The sequence below is a fragment of the Zootoca vivipara genome, chromosome 16 (assembly GCF_965207765.1).
Source record: "Zootoca vivipara chromosome 16, rZooViv2.hap1.1, whole genome shotgun sequence".
Lineage (NCBI taxonomy): Eukaryota > Metazoa > Chordata > Lepidosauria > Squamata > Lacertidae > Zootoca > Zootoca vivipara.
In genome coordinates this window covers 28,376,522-28,398,715 of record NC_142599.1, presented here as the reverse complement: position 1 = coordinate 28,398,715, position 22,194 = coordinate 28,376,522, and the positions used below count along the sequence as shown (strand labels likewise).

General features: G+C 49.5%; 1 protein-coding gene across 1 annotated transcript; it reads left to right on the top strand.

The window, feature by feature from the left end:
• The first annotated feature begins 297 nt into the window (after positions 1-297).
• OVOL1 (ovo like transcriptional repressor 1) lies at positions 298-13,802 on the top strand. Its single transcript, XM_035099178.3, has 4 exons — positions 298-1,015; positions 9,959-10,149; positions 10,518-10,704; positions 11,606-13,802. The coding sequence occupies exons 1-4, from the start codon at positions 916-918 to the stop codon at positions 11,902-11,904; spliced, it is 777 nt and encodes a 258-aa protein (XP_034955069.1). The 5' UTR covers positions 298-915; the 3' UTR covers positions 11,905-13,802.
• The last annotated feature ends 8,392 nt before the right edge of the window (positions 13,803-22,194 follow it).

Sequence of the window (22,194 nt, the reverse complement as noted above, 5' to 3'; positions counted from 1 at the left end):
TATAGGATATGGGTTCATGGGATGGACAAGGGGGGGCAATTGCTCCCCCCCCTGTTTAGGAAGAAACCGAATTGCCCCACCCTCCAAAAAGAAAAAAAGAGAAATGTGTGCATGGGGGAACAACAGCCAAACCCCAGGCGCCATCCTGGAAAATCGTGGGTGCTTTAAGCACCCGCCCCCTCCCTCCTTCCCCCTCTCAAACCGGTTTGGCAGCCAGGTAACAAAAGGTAAGGACACCGTTATTTCCAAACGCATGCGCCATCCCCACCACACCCCCAAACATCTGATCTAATTAGAGGCAAGGAGAGGGACGAGTTTTGCTGGAGTCTCTCATTCTCCTGGCGCAAACAGCCGAACTCGCGTCTCGTTGGGGTGGAGGAAAAAGCATCTCCCCCCCCCCCAACCGCCCACCACAACTGCGAATTTCTCCGCGAGCGCGCAACTACCCGCTGCCCAGACGAGGTGGAGGTGGAAAAGAGACGGCGAAGTGCGAGGGACTTAACCTGCTCGCCTCGCCGGCTCCCTCCCACCTTGCTCGCTGTACCTTGACCCTCCGAGTTCAGCCCGGCGCGCCAAAGACGAACCGGCTCGTGGGGACTCGCGAAACCGAGCGGCTTTGGAACGTTTGACGCGCGGGCGTTCCATCCATAGAACGCCGGGAAACTTTTTTGTCTTTCTGAACGTTCCATCCGCAGAACGCCGGGAAACTTTTTTGTCTGAACGTTCCATGGACGCCCGTTAATAACGAAAACAACACTAAACTAATAGGGTTGCTTTTTTTTTTTGCTTTGTTTTGTCTTGAAGTAGCGGGGGAAGAGGAAGTGGGCCAGAAGTAAGGAAAAGAGGCCATTTTTTGGGAGTAGCGGGGGTTTATTTATTTTTTAATTTTTTAAAGCGCTCATCAAAATAATTAAGATGCCCAGAGCGTTCCTCGTGAAGAAAACTTGCGTTTCTACCGGCAAGAGGAATTGGAGCGAACTTCCCGATGAAGAAAGAGGCGAGATTTACGTCCCAGGTGAGTCTTGGAGAGGGATGTGGTGGAGTGCGGCGAAACAACGGCCGCCGCGGCTTTAGAATTAAAAACCTTTGCTTTCGAGCGAGTTTTAAATTTTTTAAATTTATTTATTTATTAAGAAAACTGGTTTAGATGAAAATGCCTCCGGGGTGGGGGAGGAAAGGAGAGGACGGAACCAGGTGGCGCATAACGGCCACCATCGTTGGAGGGCAAACTTACGGGCTCCTTCGGGGCTCAGGCGCATTCCGGAGAGGCTCCGATCCCCCCACCCACTTCGTTTCCTGGAGGAAGGAGGGGGGTGTTTGAGGGGAAACTGGGAGGAAGGGGGAGCGCGGTGGGTGAGGAGGAGGAGGAGGAGGAGCAGCAGGAGGAGATCATAACTCCGTTCCCCATGAATCACCTCAAGGCAAAACAAGGGAATCGCTGCCTTACTCATTGCAACTCCCACACAGACATTTTCTTGGAGCGGATCGCACCTGCGCGGCGCGCCGGGCCATCCAGACCTGCGGCTCCCCCGAGAATGCTGGGAAAAGGCAGTTATGCGCGACAAGGCTCCGCTCGATCAGAGAGTGCGGCGTTTAAACACGCCGGCGATGGGGCTGGTTGGCTGGCAGGGAAGACCGAGGCTCAAAGGGCCGCGGCGGCGCCTTTTCTAAGATGGGATTGGGCGCTCCGGACGCCGCTCTTGCTGCTCCCACGCTAATTAAACAAATGCAAACAAGCAAATTCCGAAGTTAGTTATAGCCTCGCTTCGTGCTACGGATTGAGGTGTCAGTGTTTCTGCCAGCACCGTCCGGAGGAGTTTGTGGTGATTTGGGGTTAAACGATCTGAATTTTTTAAAAGGCATAAACATTTGAGTTTTTGCAATATTTTCACCCTATGCTGTAAGTCAGGGGTGGCCAACTCCCAAGAGACTGCGATCTACTCGCAGAGTTTAAAAACTGGCAGTGATCTACCCTCTTTTTTTTGGGGGGGGGTTCAGGTTAAAGTTGTTGAGTTTTTCTTAGGGAGGAGGAAAGCCCTCTTTTGGGGGGGGGGGTGCAGGGCAAAAATGTTTAGCTTTTTTCTAGGGGAGCCAAAGCTGTTGAGCTTCTTTGGGGGGGGGGGGAGCCAGTGATCTACCAGTAATCTACCAAAAGCGTCCAGTGATCTACTGGTAGATCGCGATCTACCTGTTGGACATGCCTGCGTAAGTAATGGGCCCCCATTCATTTTATGTTAGAGCTTAATAATTATTTCACTATTAATATACTATTTCTTAATTGTATTTCAGTTCAACAATTACTTTGATAAAATACATATTTTGTTATGTGCAAATGGCTTTAGATACCTATGAGGTCTATAAATTGCCATATAGCATATATTCAACACAAAAAACAGTGACAATTTGTTGTTGACAAAGGACAGCTGGACATATAAAGGGCCCCATTACTTTCAGCAGCTTAGGGCCTCATCAAACCTAAATCTGGCCCTGAACTGAATCCTGCTTGGAGTAAACCCACTGTAACCAACGGACTTTAAGGTACAGTACTGTAGTCATGGCCATTGATTTCTATGGGCCTATTCCGAATAGGACTATGGGCCTATTTCAAATAATACAGTCCTTGCTTTAAAGAGAGAGAGAGAGAAACACTGCAGGAGTTTGAAGTAGTTTGCAACAGTCAGAAATTGAGCTGGGTGCATAGCAGGATTTCCAATGAGTGTGTGTGATTGGCCTGAGGAAATTCTGCCTGCCCTACAGCTGTGAAGCATGCAGAAAACCAAAGTATAACATATTTTAATAAATCAATAACCCTCATGGGTGTAGCTAGGATTTATGGCTTTATGTTGGGGGAGGGCAGAACCGAGCTGTTAAGTACATTTTTATTTACTGGATTTGGGGGGAGGGCAGCTGACTCCCCCCCCCCCGGCTACGCCCATGATAATCCTCTACTAACACACACCAGAAACCTTTGCCTAACTCAGGGGTAGGCAACGTAAGGCCTGTGGGCCGGATGCGGCCTAATCGCCTTCTCAATCCGGCTCGCGGACGGTCCGGGAATCAACGTGTTTTTACATGAGTAGAATGTGTGCTTTTATTTAAAATGCATCTCTGGGTTATTTGTGCGGCATAGGAATTCGTTCAACCCCCCCCCCCCAAATGTATAGTCTGGCCTACCACATGGTCTGAGGGACAGTGGACCAGCCCACAGCTGAAAAAGATTGCTGACCCCTGGCCTAACTAGTGCTTCATAGCATCTCCACTGCTCACCATTCTGCAATAGAATAAAACCCTGCGAGTTAGTTCTGGATTGCAGCCTCTTGCCCTAACTGCTAGGCCCTACTCCTTTCCTTAATACAGGGTCCAGAACGATGGTTAGTGCAGTAACTACCGGGTGTCACTTCCCTTCAGGGAGCAAGCAACAGAGAGGAAGAAACTGCATCTCGACTTTCCCCTCTAATTATTATTCACTTGCGCCCTAGACCAGTGTTTTTCGGCCTTGGTCCCCCCAGTTCCTGTTGGGCTACAACTCCCATCAACCACAGCCAGCTTAGCCAACGGTTAGGGATGGTGGGAGTTGTAGTCTGGCAACATCCAGAGAGCACCTAAGGTTAAAGAACGCTGCTACAGGCTTGTCACTTCATTTTACTTCCAATAATTATAGGCCACTTTTCATCATAGAGTGTCACCACCAATAAAACAGCTGATCAAGTAAAGCTGTGTTGAAAACGAAAACTACAGACGAGATTGTGGGGGCGGGGGGGGGAATCATAAACCGGCGTAGTACAACTTGCTTGAAATGGTTTTTGAAGCGGAAAGGTCTTAGTCAAGCACATCTCGGGAGGGAGGGAGGGAGTTCCGCAGAACTGGGTCCACAGAACTGAATGCTCTGTTCCTGGGGGATACGATGAGCTTCTCATCTGAGACCACAAACAGAGAGGCTACAAGAAGATCTCATTGATTGGGCAGGAGGATAAGCGATCCGGTGGTCCTGAGTTTATCCTGGACCCAAGTTTGTAAGTTAAAGTAGAAGAACCCTGAACTTGACGCAGCCACATTACTGTATGAGATCACTTCCACAAGGGTAGCTCTGCTAGGCTGTGTACACACCATATATTTAAAGCACATCCTCCCCTCCCCCCCAAAAAAATCCTGGGAATGCTAGCTTGTTAAGGATGCTGGGAACTGTAGCTTTGTGAGGGGCAAAACTACAGTTCCCAGGAGTCTTTGCGGTACATGCGCTTTAAACATATGGCGTGTGTGCACAGCTTTAGTCTGTGGTAACAGCAGTCTTGTGACATCTTCAAAAACAAGCACATTTATTACAGCAATACGGTGGTGTGGTTAAGTAATTTTACAGTCTGGTTACATGGGGAGGGTGCCCCATCTTAAGACAGTAATGTGTGCTCCTGGACTGACTTTGGAATGTGGCAAGCCAGCCCTTCTGTGTGGTGTGTGTGTGTGTGTTGTGCGCATTCCTGGTCATTCTACTGAGTGGGGCCCTGGGCTTCCCCCCCCCTTAATGGCACCACTTGTGGCGTAGGTTTTGCAACTCACACTTCACTTTGATGAAACGCATGTTATGCAATAGAGGTGCATAGTCGTCTATTGGCAGGTAGACTGCCCCTGACTTTGGAGGTTCCGTTTGGCCATCGGGGCTATGAGGCCACAGAGAGCAGCAGGGTGGTGGTGGCGGCGGCACCTGGCTTGATGATGGAGGGGGAGCCCAAAGGAATTAGGCGGACGCCTGGCGCTCTGCTTGTAAACCTCCCCGTCTGTCTTGGCAAGCATCACAGGGCCTGACTTGGGAGTCTGTAATTAGCTTTTAATTAATCACGCTGGAAGCCTGCTCCTGGCTTCCTCAATAGATTCCAGTGTGCTGACATGGGGAAAAGAATTCCACTGGTTCCTGCTGGTCCTCTGCTGAAGACCAAGAGGAAAACAGCCTGCCTTTAATCTGTCTATAAGCTGTATTAGTTCACTAGCAAAGTGTTTCCGTGGGGAGTCTGGAGGGAAATTGAGGCTGTGTGTGTGTGTGATTAGAGTGTTGGCCTAGGACCTGAGAGACCAGGGTTCGAATCCCCACTCAGCCACGACGCTTGCTGAGGTGACCTTGGGCCAGTTGCTGTCTTTCAGCCTAACCTACCCCACAGGGTTGTTGTGCGGATAAACTGGGGGACAACCATGCACACCACCTTGAAACCTCCACCATGAAAATAAAATATCCGCCTCTCCCGTTTTATCCTCACAGTAACCCTGTGAGGCTGAGAGGAAGTTGTGTGCTTCGTGGCTGAGTAGGCACTGGAACCCAATTTTGGGGTCCTAGTCTGACACCCTAACCACTAGGCCATGCTGCCTTTTGAGGTAGCTTGGCTGGGGTCACTCCCTCTCTTGAGAGTGGTCTGTAGCCTTCCTTCAGAGGTTGTTGGAGAACAACCACCATCAGCCGTAGCGGAGTTCGAATCCCACAACATCTGCAGGTTCCGCAGTTTCCTCCTTCCTGATCTCGATTGCAAGCTGTCTGGGGCAGAGACCTGTGTTTGTGCCTCTGCTACTCTACAAACAGCCACACCGTGCCTTCCCTAAGTCCCACATTCTGACACTCCATTCCACTCTTCTGTAATTGTGTCACATACTAGTGTGACCAAGAAAGCGAACCTGGGGCGGAGCTATGCAGATTAAGGGCTGGGGCTGGGGAGAGTTACTGGGCCACCAGGGATGAGGATATTTGCTCTAGCCCCCTCCCCAATTACAGCTAATATTATAATAATAATAATATTTTATTATTATTTATACCCCGCCCATCTGACTGGGTTACCCCAACCATTCTGGGCAGCTTCCAATATATGTAAATCATAATCAAACCATACCCTCCAACATTTCTCTGATGAAAATAGGGACGTCTCATTCCATAATGATAATTTTACCATTTATTACCCACACATCTTACTGGGTTGGCCCAGCCACTCTGGGCAGCTTCCAACATATATAAAAACAGTGCTTTTTTCCAAAAAATTTTAAAGGGTACTCTCATTTTCCTACTCATATTGAAATATTGTCCCTCAGAGGCATTGTACCACCAAACTTAGATTCACAAAATGTTTAGGGGTATGCGTCCCCCTGCGTCGCCCCCCCCCCAGAAAAAAGCACTGTATAAAAACATAATAAAACATTAAACATTTTTAAAATCCCCTATATATGATTGCCTTCAGATGGCTCAGTGGTCAAATAACTCCATACCCTCCAACATTTCTCCAGTGAAAATAGGGGCATCCTAAGGAAAAGTGGGACATTCCGGTATCAAATAAGAAACTGGGACGTGTTCTCTAAATCAGGGACGTCCCTGGAAAATAGGGGCACTTGGTGGGTCTGTAAAACATTACACATTAAAAAGTTTTCCTATACAGGGCTGCCTTCAGATGTCTTCTTAAGGTTATACAGTACAGTTACTCATCTCCCCGACAGCTGATGGGGGGGGCATTCCACGGGGTGTGTGCCACTACCAAGAAGGCCCTGTGCTATCCCCCCCCCCAGAGCCAGGCTGGAGAGCCTCTGGCCTGCCAATTGTGGCTGGACTCCAACTCCCATCAGCCCCAGCCAGCATGTCCAGTGGTCAGGAATGATGGGAGTTGTAGTCCTAGCAAGATCTGGCTGCCTGGGGGAGAGGGTGATGAGAGTAAAGAGCCCAAAACACCTGGAGGGGCACCAAGTTGGGGAAAGGGTGCTAAAATAATGAGCTGTCAGGAAGGACGTTTGAGGTTAAAAACTACCTTCCGTTGCTGGCATTGGGCGCCTTGGCCCTTGCTGCTGGTGTTCCCACAGAGGAGACCAGCATGTCCCAGTCACACGCTCCCCTTTCCATCACACTGGGTACTTTGCTAGTCACAGCAGTGAGATGCTATAACTAATTGTTCTAGTTGTGCATATTGGTGGTGGTGGTGGGGTTCTGCGAAAGAAGCACTCTGTACCTGCTCAGAGACACTAAGAAATTACTTTTTTAAAAAAAGGAAAGAAAGCTGAAGATCTGGAGAGGATGGCTATTTTATTTTACTATTTTCTCCAATGTGGCGTTGAGCTGAGGTCCCTTTGCCCCCCCTTTTTTGAGGAGGCTGCCCCCCCACTTGATGGGCATTGTCATTCAAATAGTGTGTGTGCACTGCGTCTTCTGACTGATTATGTGGGGTACCTGCTCCCCCCCCAATATTCAAGTTGGCACCCCTGGATGACATACACACAGTCCCCCCCCCCCGTTTTATCCTCACAACAACCCTGTGAGGGAGGTTAGGCTGAGAGACAGCGAGTGGCTCAAGGTCGCCCAGTGAGTTTCATGGCTGCACAGGGATTTGAACCCTGATCTCAGGTCCCAGTCTAACCCTCTGGCCACTGTGCAACACTGGCTCTCTGCCTTGCTTCACCCCCCCCTCCCCCCGTCCATTGATGACCACACTTCTCTCCTTTTTGTGGAACTTTGAAAAATAGCAGCATTGATTGCGGCTCACTTGGAACCTTGGTCCAGCTCTGGAATGTGCCAGGTGGTACAATGCCTCTGAGCACGTGCAGAGGTGCTGAGTAACTGCAGCCAGCCTTGACACATATATCTGCAATTCATATAGGGGTGGGTGGGAAGGAAGAGATGTGACATTTCAGGGAGATTTAAGTTCCAGACCCTCCTTTCAAATTGCAAGTGCTTTGGAACAAAACAGTTTCATCAAACTCTTTTTAATTAAAAAGAAGTTGGGGGGGGGGGAACACCCTGACAAATTTGACAGGCTTCAAATAGCTTGCCAGTTCACTCCGGGGCTGCTTGACGGATAAATCCACATGAAACTTAATACTGTTTCCGTGCAAAGAAAGTGGTTCAAAGAAAGAAAATGTGTGGAGATTTTTCTTCTTAAAGAAGTTTGGTACAAATGGGTTCTCCAATCCGCAAAGTGAATCTGAAACTTTAAGGTTTTTTTTCTTTTAATATAATTATCGTTGATCAGCCCCATTCCGGCTACCGATCAGCCTTTGGCTGGCCATTGATCAGCCCTTTTCTGCAGACCCGGTGAGGAGAGCTTGTACAACTTGGGCATCTTTTGTCTCCATGTTGCCTTTTGAGCCTGGCTTTGTGTCATGAGCCTTTTGAGACTCCCACTTGGCCGCTGCCGAGTGCTGAGCTGTTCTTTCTCTTTCCAACGGAGAAGAACGGGAAGGCTGGGCGATGTGCTTCCAGTTGGCTGGAGGGCGATTGCAACATGTGCCCTCCCCCCCCCGCTTCCCCCCCAGGCAGGTGACAAGAGATGGAATTGTGGCGCCGGCCCGGAAACGCTTAATTAACTACCTGGGCTGGGTTGGACTTTCCAATAACATCCCGGTTAACCGGTTCTGAGCTGTTTACTTGCTGTTACAACCGACCCTGGGTGGTGAGGGTGGTAGTGGTAGCTGAAGGGAAGGGGGCCAGTTGCGGTGGTGGGATGGAGGAGGGAACCCCATGACATGTTCAGTTGTGTTCCTGTAATGAGGACTAGCACCTTGGGGTGGGAGATGGGTGTTACGTGTTGTTCTACGCTTCCTGTCTCCGTGTGTTTTCAGTATTGCATCCACTTATTCCACTCCTTAATTAGCCACGTAATTAAAGTTAGGCTATGTACACCTTTAAAGCACATTCAGAGCAGATTCATTCCCCTCAAAGAACACTGGCCACTGTCGTTTGGGAATTGTAACTCTGTAGGCTGGGAATTGTAACTTTGTGGGGAGGGGGACTACAATACCCAGAATTCTTTGAGGGAAAGGATGTACTTCAAATGTGTTTTAAAGATACAGTGTGTAAGTTGCCTTAGTTTTAGGGCAGGGTTGAGGAAGCCTTTCACATGTTCTCGGAGTCCAGCTCACATTGGCCACAGCCAGCATGGCCAATGCCCATTTATTTTTATTTTTATTTATTATTATTAGATTTATATATACCACCCTTCATCGAACGATCTCAGGACGGTTCACAAGATAAAAGCACAAATAAATAGTCAAAACAGAAGCAACAAAACAATAACCTTCCTTCCCATAAACACATTTAAAATACTTTAGAATATTAATTGGGGGTGATGGGAGTTGTCGTTGCGGTGGCATGGGGCACAGGCTCCCCATCTCTGGTTTAAGGATTAAGTGAACACATATTGTAATCCTGTACCCCCTTACCTGGGAATAATCCCCATTGAATTCAATGGAACTAAGGAGTGGGGAACCTGCGGCCTTTTCAGGTGTTCTTCGTCTCCAACCAGTCCCAGCCAGCCTGGCCAATGGTCCAGCAACATGCCATGGATGCTCTAGTTGAGATCCCTGCATTGCAGGAGGTTGGACTTGATGACCCTCGGGCCGTGTTAGAAATTAGCCAGGCGCCAGGCGCATTTTGCTACTGGTGTGGGTCCAATTGCGACCAGCTGGAGATTTCTGGGCACCAGGTTGGTGACCACAGTTTAAAAACCTCTGCTTTAATCCATGGACACCCAAGTTTGGGAAACCTTGACCGGGGGGGGACAAGATGGCACTTCTCAGGTCCTTGAAGGGCTATTGCAGCAGTGAGGAATGTCTTGCCTTCCAGAGATTCTTGGACCACAACAACTTCCATCATCCCTACTCCTTAGCCCTACTTGCTGGGGCGAGTTGTAGTCCAGCAACACTGGGAGTGCAACAGGTTCCCCACTGTTGGCCTGTCCCCTCCGTGGAGTCAAAGACTTGCTCCCTGCTGCTGTCCCAGAGGGCAGGTCTAACTTAACGGGATTGAGTTACAAGACAGGAGATCTTGGCTGAATGTGAGACATTCCTTTGTCGGAGGCAGGGATGTCCCTCTGAAGGCCAGCAGCTAGGAAGGGCAAGCAGAGAGAGGGGCTGTTGCACCCAGGTCCTGTGTGCAAGCTTCCTACAGCGTGACTGTTTCTATCTTCTTGTACCAGTGGAAGTGACCACTCCCTTTCCCACCCCACAGTCTCCTTGGGCGGCTATGCCCTGTGGAAAGACCTGGAGCCTTCGGTGGCCGAGCCGCCGTCGTACCCGATGCCCTTGGACATGACGATACGGAGCTCCACCTACACGGCCGCCCAGCCCCATTGCACAGCCCAGGTCCCAAGTGGGGTGCATCAGGATGAAGAGCCGGTGTTCTTGCACCCCAAGATCAAGGTATGAGCTTGATAAGAGGGGGAGATCTCCTATGTTTGAAGGGATTTCAGGTAGCTGCTAGGGGGAAGGGTCTGTTCGAAATTAGCCAGGCGCCAGGCGCGTTTTGCACCTGGCTTCTGACCATTTGTGACCGAGTGAAGATTCCTGGGCTCCAAGAAAGGCACCTGACATCTCCACCACCTGGAGGTGCGTGCGTGGGGATCTTTGGATCTTGACTGTTTTCACACACTAATACCCCATCCTGTAGAATTCTAGCAGTTATATTTTATCTGCACAATCTGAGGGCAGCTTCCTGTGCCCCCCTCCGGCTCCATGTGTGCAAGTGAGTCTCACAAAGCCTCTTCCACTGTCTCCCCCCCCCCCTGCAGGTGACACAAGGCGATGGCCCTGGGGAACAGTTCTCTTGCCCCTACTGCAAGAAGGGCTTCTCCTACCAGCGCATGCTGAACCGCCACTTGAAATGCCACAGTCAGGTGAAGCGCCACCTCTGCCCCTACTGCAACAAGGGCTTCAATGACACCTTTGACCTCAAGCGCCATGTCCGAACACACACAGGTGAGCTGTGGTTCTCTCTTACTTGAGAGCAGAGTTGAGCCAGGCCAGTGAAAGAGCACGGGTGTCTCCCCCTCCTGCTGCAACAAGCTCCTCTCCCACTGGTCTCCCAGGACTAGGAGAGGCGTGAAACGGGAGGAGCAAAGTCAGGCATGCTGGCGTAGTCTCAGATTGCTTGGAGAAAACTCTGGAGAGGCGTAGACTTGGGCAGCTGTGGGAAGGAGGGGACCTTTAGTCTCCGCAACTGCCTCATAGGGGCAAGACCTACCAGAGAGAGCCGCTCCTCTAGGTCTTGCCCCCATGGAGTCGCTTACTCTTCTCTACTATGCAGCAGCGATTCATTCATGGATCTGCCCTAGTTCAGTAGCAGCTGCAAAAGTACCACACCCTTCTGAGTACACATAAAAGTGCTCTGCTTTTTGCAGCAGTTACTGATCTGCCTGCCCAAAGACGAATGAGAGGGGGGTCCCAGCCCAAGAAGAAGGTGCTTGAATACCATTTGGAAAGTTTGCTTTAAGTGTGGAAATGGAGCACATTCTGCTGTTGTAAGAAACAGGTCTTTCAGTGTGCCAGCACCTGCACTTCGGAACTCCCCGCCTATTGATATCAGACAGGCACCTTCCCTGTGCCCTTTTCAGCGCCTGCTAAAATTGTTTTTGTATATGCAAGCCTGTCCAGACATGCATGAGCTGTCGTGTGTTTCCATCTGGTTTTTAGCTTGTCGTTAATTTAAATTAACTTTTTTTTTAAAAAAAAATGTGTTTAGCTCTTTTTCTGATAATCTCATTGTTTCAAGCAACACATTCAAGCTTTCCGATTGCACTGTTTCTCCCGCCCAAATGACTGTGTTTTGTGTCCACCGGTGCACTAAAAAAAGAGGACTTTTGTCACCCACCCCTTGCAGGCGTCCGCCCTTACAAATGCGACCTCTGCGACAAGGCTTTCACCCAGCGCTGCTCGCTGGAGTCTCACCTGAAGAAGATCCACGGGGTGCAGCAGAGCTACGCCTACAAAGAGCGCCGCGCCAAGCTGTACGTCTGCGAGGAGTGCGGCTCCACGGCCGACAGCCAGGAAAGTCACTTGCGCCACCTCCAGGAACGCCACCCCGACAGCCCGTTGCTGCGCAAGGCCACACGCAAGACAGCTGCTTCTGTCCACGCCGGCGCGGTGCCCACTCTGCTGCAGGGGGGGCCATGCCTCTGAAATGTGCACCTGAGTGTTCTTGCATGGGGTGGGGGGAGGAAGTGCCTGTTCCTGTCCCGTGATCCTCTGGCACCCCTCTTCTGCCCTCCATGCCCCAACCCCCTCTGGCAAGCACAACACTCTTCCTAGCTCAGGGATTCTCATAACTTCTTATGCTGGTGTGTCTCCAAGCGGGAGACAGGGCTGACATTTTTATTTTGAATCGTGGCACAGAGCGAGAGGGAAAAGGAGAAGAGACTATTTTGGAAGTATGAAGTCAAATGTCCTTTTTTTCCTCCGGGAGGAAGGAGCCGGTGTAGAAAGCGAAACCCGGAGCATGAACTCAAAAGTGGCTTTCAGGCCCAGGAACGAGACTTTCCCAGTTCCTGCCTTCAATTCCTCCAAGGACCTGCCCTCCAAAAACCCAGTTATTTTGAGGGAATGGAAGGGGAGGTTGGCTGTGTGGGCAGTGGCGTAGCGTGGGTTGCCAGTGCCCGGGGCCACATGGAAGGGGTGGGTGGGCGGGAGGGAAATAGATGGAGTATGCATGCACATTCAACTGCCTAATGGAGTCAACATCACCCAGGAGATCGCAGCTGCAGAAATTTAAAAAAAGGAGTTGTTGTCTGGAGAGGTCACTTCCTGGTTCGCATGAAGAAGCTGTTTGCAATGGAGCCCAGCAACGGAAGCGCAAAGCTGTATTGAAGCAGCACCGGGTGTTGAAATTTTGTGCCCATAACAATTTTGCACCCGGGGCAACCGCCCCTGTGGCTCCCCCCACGCCAATGTGTACGCCTCAGGCCTAGGACTTTGCATTGTTCTTCAGAGTGATGCTAAGAGTGCCTTAAGAAAACCCCTCTTAAGACACAGTTGGGGAAGCTGGGGGGGGGGTCCTCGAGATGTTGTTGGACCCCAACTCCCATCAGCCCCAGGTCAGCGAGTTCCAGAAATCAGGGAGTCCAGCAACTTTTGGGGTGCCACAGATTCCTCATCCTTGTGATCTCATGGGTTTTGCAAAAATGAAAAAGCATACCTTAGTAGAGTAGTAAGTAGATAGTGCAGGAAAGGGCTTATTTCTTTGCACAACGGTCATAGAATCATGGAAGGGACCTCAGAGGCCTTCTAGCTCAGCCCCCCCCCTCATGTAGAAAGCGTGCTGCTACAGCATTCCTGGCAGGAGGCGGTCCAGCCTCTTTCCCTCCTACAGACATGTAGCTGTCGAATCCAGAGGTTTGGGTGGCTGCACATTTTCCTGATTCTGTGAACCAGATGCAGCCTCTAAAGACATGGATTTCCCTCTTTGTGTACCGTAAGAAATAAATGTTAAACATGAGGCTGCCTCTGTATGAGTCCCCGTTCTGGCTGCTAACCAGCCTCTACCTGGAGCTGCAAATCCTGTTGTGCCTTTGTGCCATGGCTGTGATTGCATCCCGTAGCTGCTTTCCTTTGGAAAGCAGCAGCGGAATGAACTGCCTTGTCACATCTCTGTGCTAAGCTGCTATAGGGCCGGCCCTATCGTTGGGTAGGTTGGCTGATTTGGGGTATCGCGAAACGGCAGCAAATTGTGAAAGTTATTTAAGTTAATAATGTAATAATGTATTTTTTTTTAATGCGAGGGGGAGAGAGGCACTTGTGGGATATTCTGCCCTAGGTGCCAAAAGTAACTGGACCAGCCTGGTGCGTTGTTGCCACGCAGGTGTGATGGTGGGAACCAACGTCAGCATCTTAATGGGACCGGGGCATAAAGTCAATTATACGAGGGTGTGAGTTTTGTTTACATATTGGTCTTCCTTCTCGGATCTGCTGGGAAAGGAGCCAGGCCTGTGAATTTTTAATGCTATTATAATATTATTATTATTATTCATAATCAAGGATTCTCCCTCTCCTGAATGAAAATAAAGGAACTGAATATTTTGCGAGTCTGTACTGTGCGTTGTGTTTTTGGATTCCCACAAAGCAGCCTTCAACATCCTGGTGCCTCCAATAGATGGAAATTGTAGACCAACAATGTAAAGTACTACACTTGGGCAAAAAAAATGAAATGCATAAATACAGAACGGGTGACACCTGGCTTGAGAGCAGTACATGTGAAAAGGATCTAGGAGTCTTGGTAGACCACAAACTTGACATGAGTCAACAGTGTGATGTAGCAGCTAAAAAAGCCAATGCAATTCTGGCTTAATAGTACCACTGTATTCTGCTCTGGTCAGACCTCACCTGGAGTACTGTGTCCAGTTCTGGGCACCACAGTTCAAGAAGGATACTGACAAGCTGGAACGTGTCCAGAGGAGGGCAACCAAAATGGTCAAAGGCCTGGAAACGATGCCTTATGAGGAATGGCTTAGGGAGCTGGGTATATTTAGCCTGGAGAAGAGACGGTTAAGGGGTGATATGATAGCCATGTTCAAATATATAAAAGGATGCCATATAGAGGAGGGACAAAGGTTGTTTTCTGCTGCTCCAGAGAAGCGGACACGGAGCAATGGATTCAAACTACAAGAAAGAAGATTCCACCTAAACATTAGGAAGAACTTCCTGACAGTAAGAGCTGTTCGGCAGTGGAATTTTCTGCCAAGGAGTGTGGTGGAGTCTCCTTTTTTGGAGGACTTTCAGCAGAGGCTTGACCAGGGCCGTCTTAACCTTATCGGGCACCGTGGTGCAGGGATCCCTCACCTCACATTTCCCTCCAGAGGATGGAGACTCCATTTTCCAGAGGCGCTGCTCCCCCCCCCCCCAACGCTGCCATGCCGTGCCTTCTGCTTCTCGCCCTCTGCGGGCAGCACCGGCAGCGGCGACGTCGGACTCATGCTCCCCCGGCAGTGCCAGGCATGGCAGGCCATTGGAGGGGGCGGCCTGACAGACGGGGACACTGCCTCCGCCTGCTCTGCCGAAACGGCTGCATGGCACTGCCGTCCAGGGAGCCCTGGCTGCCGTGCCGATGGGAGGCTTGCGGCCGGCTTCCCCACAACTACACCCGCAGCCTGAAAATAGGCAGGCGAGGGTGGCGCTGCCGGCGGGGCACCGCAACTCAAGCAGGGAAAGGCTGTCTGGCGGGCGCAGCACGGCGCCCCCTGGCGGCCCAGCAGCCTGGTGCATTGCGCCACCCAGCCTTCCCTTAGGGCCGGCCATGGGTTTGACAGCCATCTGTCAGGAATGCTTTGATGGTGTTTCCTGCTTTGCAGGAGGGTTGGACTGGATGGCCTTTGTGGTCTCTTCTAACACTATGATTCTATTCTAACAACATCTGGAGGGCATAAGGTTGGTGAAGCCTGCAAAACTCTAGGGCTGAACGCTACAACTACATTTGCTGGGCCCAAAGGGTCTCGCTTTGGATCCAAACTGAGGCCCACAAGCTGGATTTGGCCTCCAAAGAATAAGAAGGTTTCTGCCCAGTTTGGTTCATAGGGAAGAGGGGGGAAATGTTGCTAATATTTCGTAAGGAAGGTTTCTGCAATCCCTTTCAGCGAGAGGCACCCAAGGCATCTCACAAAAACCTCAACAGTACTTAAGAAGAGGGACTCTGCTGGATCAAAGACCAGTGGATCACCTAGTCCAGCTTCCTGTTCTCACAGAGGCCGATCAGATGCCCAGTCTGGGAAGCTTGGAAGCGAGGACTGAGTAGTCCAGGGGTCCCCAAACTAAGGCCCGGGGGCCAGATGCGGCTCAATCGCCTTCTAATTCCGGCCCGTGGATGGTCCAGGAATCAGCATGTTTTTACATGAGTAGAATGTGTCCTTTTATTTAAAATGCATCTCTGGGTTATTTGTGGGGCATAGGAATCCGTTCATCCCCCCCCCCCAAATATAGAAAGATGGTGGGTAGGGATACCCCCCCCCCCGAAGGCCAGCCCAATACATTTTGGCACCTGAGGCAAACCACAAAATGGCGCCCTCCCACCAGGGAAGAAGCTGGGAGTGAAGATCTACATCAGAAACAATGGGGAAATGGCAGTGGCTGCAGGTGATGCGTTCCTTGGGGGTCAGATCCTGCCATCCCTGTGGATCCTAAGGTGGTTGCCTCACTTTGCCCCATGAGTGGGCCCGGCCTGGCCCTCCTCCACACATTTCTGCCTGTTTTGTTACTCTTAGTTATTGAATGAATTGACATACCACCTTTAAGGCAAGGGTGGGTGGCAGCTTTCTTCACAAGAAAGTTTATCAATAGTGAAGCTTACAAATCAGTGGGAGCCCTATGGAGTCTAGTCCTGGTGCTTCTTGTTTCTTGGCTGAATAAAAATTGTTGTTGAGGTGTTTGTTTGTTTTTTAACTTAGAGGAGCAGTGAGAAGGAAGACCAGAACATAACTGTTGTATGTTATGCAACTGCCTTTTGACAGGGTGAGGGTGATGGGGAGGCAGATGCCTTGAGAGCAGTGAGGGAGAATAAAAATAAATCGGGGGACAGAGAAACAATGAAGGAGAGCAGATTTCGGGGTTATCGGTGCGGTGAGAATGAGATCGGCTTTGCCAGGAAAATGATGGAGGAGGAGGAGGAGGAGATGGCTTGCCCAAGAGGCACATGCTGTTTTCTTCTTTAAAATGAGGACACATTATACTGTCAACTGTCTTCTGCCTGGAGAGATACCTGCAAAGAACAAATCCAAGTTGTACACGCACACACAGCCAGTCAGAAACTGCTCTTTACACTTAGCTAAACATTCCCTCCTGGTTAAACAGTTTAGGGAGCAGAGGAAAAAAGGTCAGTGTGGAGATATACAGGTGAAACTCGGAAAATTAGAATATCGTCGAAAAGTGCATTTATTTCAGTAATGCAACTTAAAAGGTGAAATCAGTATATGAGATGCATGACATGCAAAGCAAGATATGTCAAGCCTTTATTTGTTGTAATTGTAATTATTTGTTGTTAGGCGGGTCAATTATAAATGGAATGTAATTAATGAAATGTAATAGCGAGGTTTATTTTTGTATTATTGTAACTATTTGTATTATTACTGTGGAATTTCCAAAAGAAAGTATTTGTAAAAATTAAAAGAAAAATAAAATAATAAGTTGCATTACTGAAATAAATGCACTTTTCGATGATATTCTAATTTTCCGAGTTTCACCTGTATTGTATATATATTGTCTGAGAATCTGAAAAGAATGATATTGGCAGGCGGAAAATCCTTGCTTTTAAAAAGCTGCTCGGAGAACATGATTTTGTTGGAGAGCTTCACCACAAAATTTAGAAATGTGTGAATTTTTGAAGGCCAGTTGAGTTTTGGTTTGCATGTTGCTTTTAACCCTTCCCGAGACCAATTCACTTTGCCAAGAGACAGACTGGTGATTTCTTTTTTAGTAGGTAGTTTTGCATGCCTCAATTACTATTTTCGCATTAAAACCTGCACATGGAATACTTGCTGTGGCCAGCAGAGGGTGCACAGATATTACACATATGCAGTGGATTTTGAAGTTTACTAATCTAAGAGGACGTGGGTGGCGCTGTGGGTTAAACCACAGAGCCTAGGGCAGGGGTCAGCAAACTTTTTCAGCAGGGGGCCGGTCCACTGTCCCTCAGACCTTGTGGGGGGCCGGACTATATTTTTGAAAAAAATATGAATGAATTCCTATGCCCCACAAATAACCCAGAGATGCATTTTAAATAAAAGAACACATTCTTTTAAAATAAAATAAAAGAAACATGCTGATTTCCGGACCATCCATGGGCCGGATTTAGAAGGCAATTGGGCCGCATCCGGCCCCTGGGCCTTAGTTTGGGAACCCTGGCCTAGGGCTTGCCGATCAGAAGGTTGGCGGTTCGAATCCCCGTGACGGAGAGCTTGCTCAGTCCCAGCTCCTGCCAACCTAGCAGTTCGAAAGCACGTCAAAGTGCAACTAGATAAATAGGTACTGCTACAGCGGCGTTTCCGTGCGCTGCTCTAGTTCGCCAGAAGTAGCGTAGTCATGCTGGCCACATGACCTGGAAGCTATATGCCGGCTCCTTCAGCCAATAACGCGAGATGAGTGCCGCAACCCCAGAGTCGGTCACGACTGGACCTAATGGTCAGGGGTCCCTTTACCTTTAATCTAAGAGGAGCACTTAGAACAACTACAAATGCCACACACTAACTGCAAATTTTCTCTCACACGCCGATTGCAATAGTATGTTTTAAGACAGACATCCCCAAACTGCAGCCCTCCAGATGTTTTGGCCTACAACTCCCAAGATCCCTAGCTAACAGGACCTGTGGTCAGGGATGATGGGAATTGTAGTCCAAAACATCTAGGAGGGCCAAAGTTTAGGGATGCCTGTTCTAAGATGACACTTGCGGCAGCAGATATCTGGAGCATCTGAAAACAACGAAAACAGCATTTCAGGCTTCAGAAATATTGCTTTTACTCCTGTGCAAATTCAACCCATAGATCAGGCATGGCGAATGTCAGGGATGGGGAACCTCATCTTCAGGGCTGAATGTGGCCCTTCAGACCTGCCTGCCTGGCCCCTGGAACTCTCCCAATGCCACGCCCCTCAGCAGGCCACACCCCTCAGCAGCTCTGCTCCGCAAGTCTTTTTGCCTGACTGGAAGGCGTCCTCAAAGTGGATGGAGGAATGCGTGTAGAAAGCTTTGACTGTTGGGTGGCTGGAAGACACCATTGCTTCATCTACTTGTTGTCTTTGGCCCCCTGTCCACCTCTGGCATGGTGTCGGTGCAAAGCTACGCATGAGGCAACGCAGCACATGTGGGAGGGCAGTGGCTCATTGGCAGAGCAGGCAGAAGCCCCGGGTTCAGTCCCCCAGTGGCATCTCCAAGTAGGGTTTGGAGAAATCCCGCTGATATCTCACACCAGGTCCTGGGCGCCACCCAATATGAAGTCCAGGGTTGCCTTCCCTCCGGTTGGTTTCTGAACCAGCTGTTCAAAAGCACAGTCATTTAGGGAATCTAGAAATGTTGCCTCTTTGTTGTGAGCAGAACACTCGTGTAGCCAGTCTTGAGAGTGGCTGCCAGTCCGTGTAGACAATACAACAGTCTGATTCAGCACACAACTGATTCAGGTTCCAGTGCTCCTTTGGGCTGAAAATGCTCCCCATCTTTCCTCTCAACTTTGACCATGGGCATCGATGAACTAGTGGCCCGATTTAAACTCCAGGATTTGGGTGAAGGTTTTTCCCCTCTGCCCGCGTGGTTTCCCCGAACTTGATGTCTGTCCCTTCTTTGGGTACTTAAATTCTTATTCCACTGACGTTGAAGAGCAGAGTCCAAATGCTGGTCAGCGATGCGGACAACTCATATGTCCCTTGTAATGGGAGAATGCACAAGTAATGAGGATGTAGTTGCAACATTTTTGGCACTTAATTGAAATCGGAACATTTTATATTGGCTCTTGAGATGCCTTCGGTGGAACCACTGAGGGTTTCGTGCTTGAGCTGTGCGGACACCAGAACTCTGAAGATGCTGCACACAAAACAGCACAAGCACTCAGACTCTTGCTTTCAAATCACAAAAGTGTTGAATATTACTACTACTACTACTACTACTACTACTACTATTGAAACCCTTGAAAGAAGCTCAGAAGGGGATGCTTGTCTCTCATCAGGCAAAGCATTAAAGCAGGGGCTGGGAAAAGCTTGTAACCCAAGGGCCACATTCACTTCTGCACAACTTTCCTGGGGCCACACTCCAGTGGGGGCGTGGCCAGAGGCAAAAGAGGGTGGAGCAACTAATACACATTTCCACACAATGATGTCTACACAATCGCCACACACCTGCCTATCATCCACCTAGACCAGGCATCCCCAAACTGCGGCCCTCCAGATGTTTTCGCCTACAACTCCCATGATCTCTAGCTAACAGGACCAGTGGTCAGGGATGATGGGAATTGTAGTCCAAAACATCTGGAGGGCCGAAGTTTGGGGATGCCTGACCTAGACCAGGGTTCCCCCAACTTGGCTCTCCAGCTGCTGTTGTACTACAACTCCCACCAACCTTAGCTAGCAGGACCAGCGCTCAGGCATCATGGAAGTTGTAGTCCAAAAACAGCTGGAGACCCAAGTGATCTTCTGGACAAGTGAGAGGCATGATCAGAGTTCAGCCAGGCAAGAAGGTTTGGGATGCATAGCAAGGCCAGCGAGGGTCATGGCCTGCAGAGAGGGGGTGTGGCCTGAGGGAGAATTCTGAGGGTCTGATAGAGAGCCCTGGGAGGCCACATTTGGTCCCTGGGCTTAAGGTTCCCCACCTGGGTCAATGGCTCTTCAAGGTTTAAGACAAGAACTTTTCCCAGCCAAATCGGGAGTCCTCGTGGATTGGCCACGAGGCCTTCTGCATGCACTATGGCCCTTTTGCAGCAGATGGAGCTGTTGGCTTTGCTCGTTCATTTCTTGCCTTCTGCTAGAGGCCACCTGGCCAAATTTATGGAGGAGGGTCTTATATTTGAAAGGGCACCTGAGGGCGCAGTTCCTCTGTTTGTTTGGGATGCCTGCTCCAAATAACAGGGATGGGGAGCAGGTATTGAGCAGGCACACTCCAACATCCCACCGATCAAAATCGGGATGCTCGTTTTTGGTCCTGAGCTCTTGCGGGAACCAGCTGACTCATGAGAGAGACCCAAAAAACGAGCGCCCTTTGGTCCGGTGCTCTAGTGGGAGCCTGCTGGCTTGTGCCAGAGTACCAAACCAAAAGATGGGACATTCTGGGATCCAATCAGAAGCCAAGATGGCTTCTGTAATTCCAGGGTGTCCCATTCAAATCAGGACGGTCGGTTGAGGGTATGAGGTTACCTGGTCAATGTGTTGTTCCCACTATGATGAAATCGGGGAGGGGAGGGCCCTTTCTCAGCTCAAAGGCCATATTCCACTTCCAGGGGCCACATGCCCTTGGGGGGGGGGAGGGTGCAAGGAGAAGCAACAAATGTCTGTGTACTCACACGCCTCTCTATACCTTCCATCCAGCAGTGGGGTGTGTGTGTCAAAGTGGGTGGAGCAACGGGGTTGGCTTCTACATGCACGGACCCCTTGTACATCTCTCCATCCTCCAATCAGGTAAGCCAGAGGGAGTGTCTGAGTTCAAGGACACACGCCAGCCTTACAAAAAAGCAAGAAGAAGCAGGGCTTTCGAGAGGCCTAGTCTGAGGATGGAGACATGTCCTGGGAGGAAACATGTCTGGGAGGAATACAGAGGCATATGGAGAAGCCATCGAGCACACCCTCCAACATTTCTCCGATGGGAAAAGGGACATTCCGCAATAATAATAATAAATAATAATAATAATAATAATAATAATAATAATGTTATTTTTTAATACCCCGCCCATCTGACTGGGTTGCCCCAGCCACTCTGGGCAGCTTCCAACATATGCAAAGCATTAAATGTTTTAAAACTTCCCCGGCCCCTTCTATGCACCGTCATACCACATAAACAATGGGACAGCACTTACAACTTTGAACTTTGGTGCCACACAACCACCAGATCCACAGTGCTGCAGAGCATCAACCATTCTGCTAAAGAACACCCTGGTTAGGCAAATCTTCAATCTACACAGTTTTGGTGACCAGTGACCAGCAAGCTTTTTTTGGGTGGGGGGTGAGGCGGAGAATGAGGGGTGGTCGTGGCACATGAGTGACACATTCCTAACCCTAAATGAGAACAGTTGCAAATCTCTTCTGGCTGTTGCTGCCCTTTCTTCCACATCTCTCTGGCTCTCCCCTCGCTTTCTAAAACTTTTAGTTAATCCCTTAAAACAAGAGTAAAACTTTAACGGAGTGAGCTGCTTACTGTTTTACATAAATAATCCACTCAAAGACCTGGTAAAGGGGAGAGCCAGTAAGATTCCCTGGCAAAAGTGAGAAGAGAACATTATTTGACCTGTGGCTGCTTCTGAAGTTTTCCTCCTTCACCAAAGAGTGGATTCCTCTTACAGGGATATAAATATATATATATTTCCTCCAAAAAAAAAGCCTGAGTAGCACATGCTGAGTGTGGAAGAGAAGACGCACAGACTTCTAGCAAGTGTGTGGCTCCATTCCCAGACTGGCAGAAGACCCACAGCTTCCCGGGGGAGACAATTTGAGCCATTTTTGACCCAAAACGATCCCGCCGTCCTGTTGAAAGCTATTTATTAGGTAAATTAAGGCACTCCCTTTAGCAAGACGATTTTGTTTGTCTCCTCCACAAGCGAGAGATCCATTGCCTCCAAAGGTCCTGCGGTCACAACCAGGCTCATATTAAATCTTTCCAGCTGCGGTGGATTTGCTAAGCTGATCTGCCTTCATTTTCCCACTACAGCGTTTAGAATCTTGCCTTAACGCCGAGAGAATTTGCTTTTGAGGCTCGTGAGGTCTATCTGCCTGTCCATCGCTCCAGCCATCTGCACAAGCCG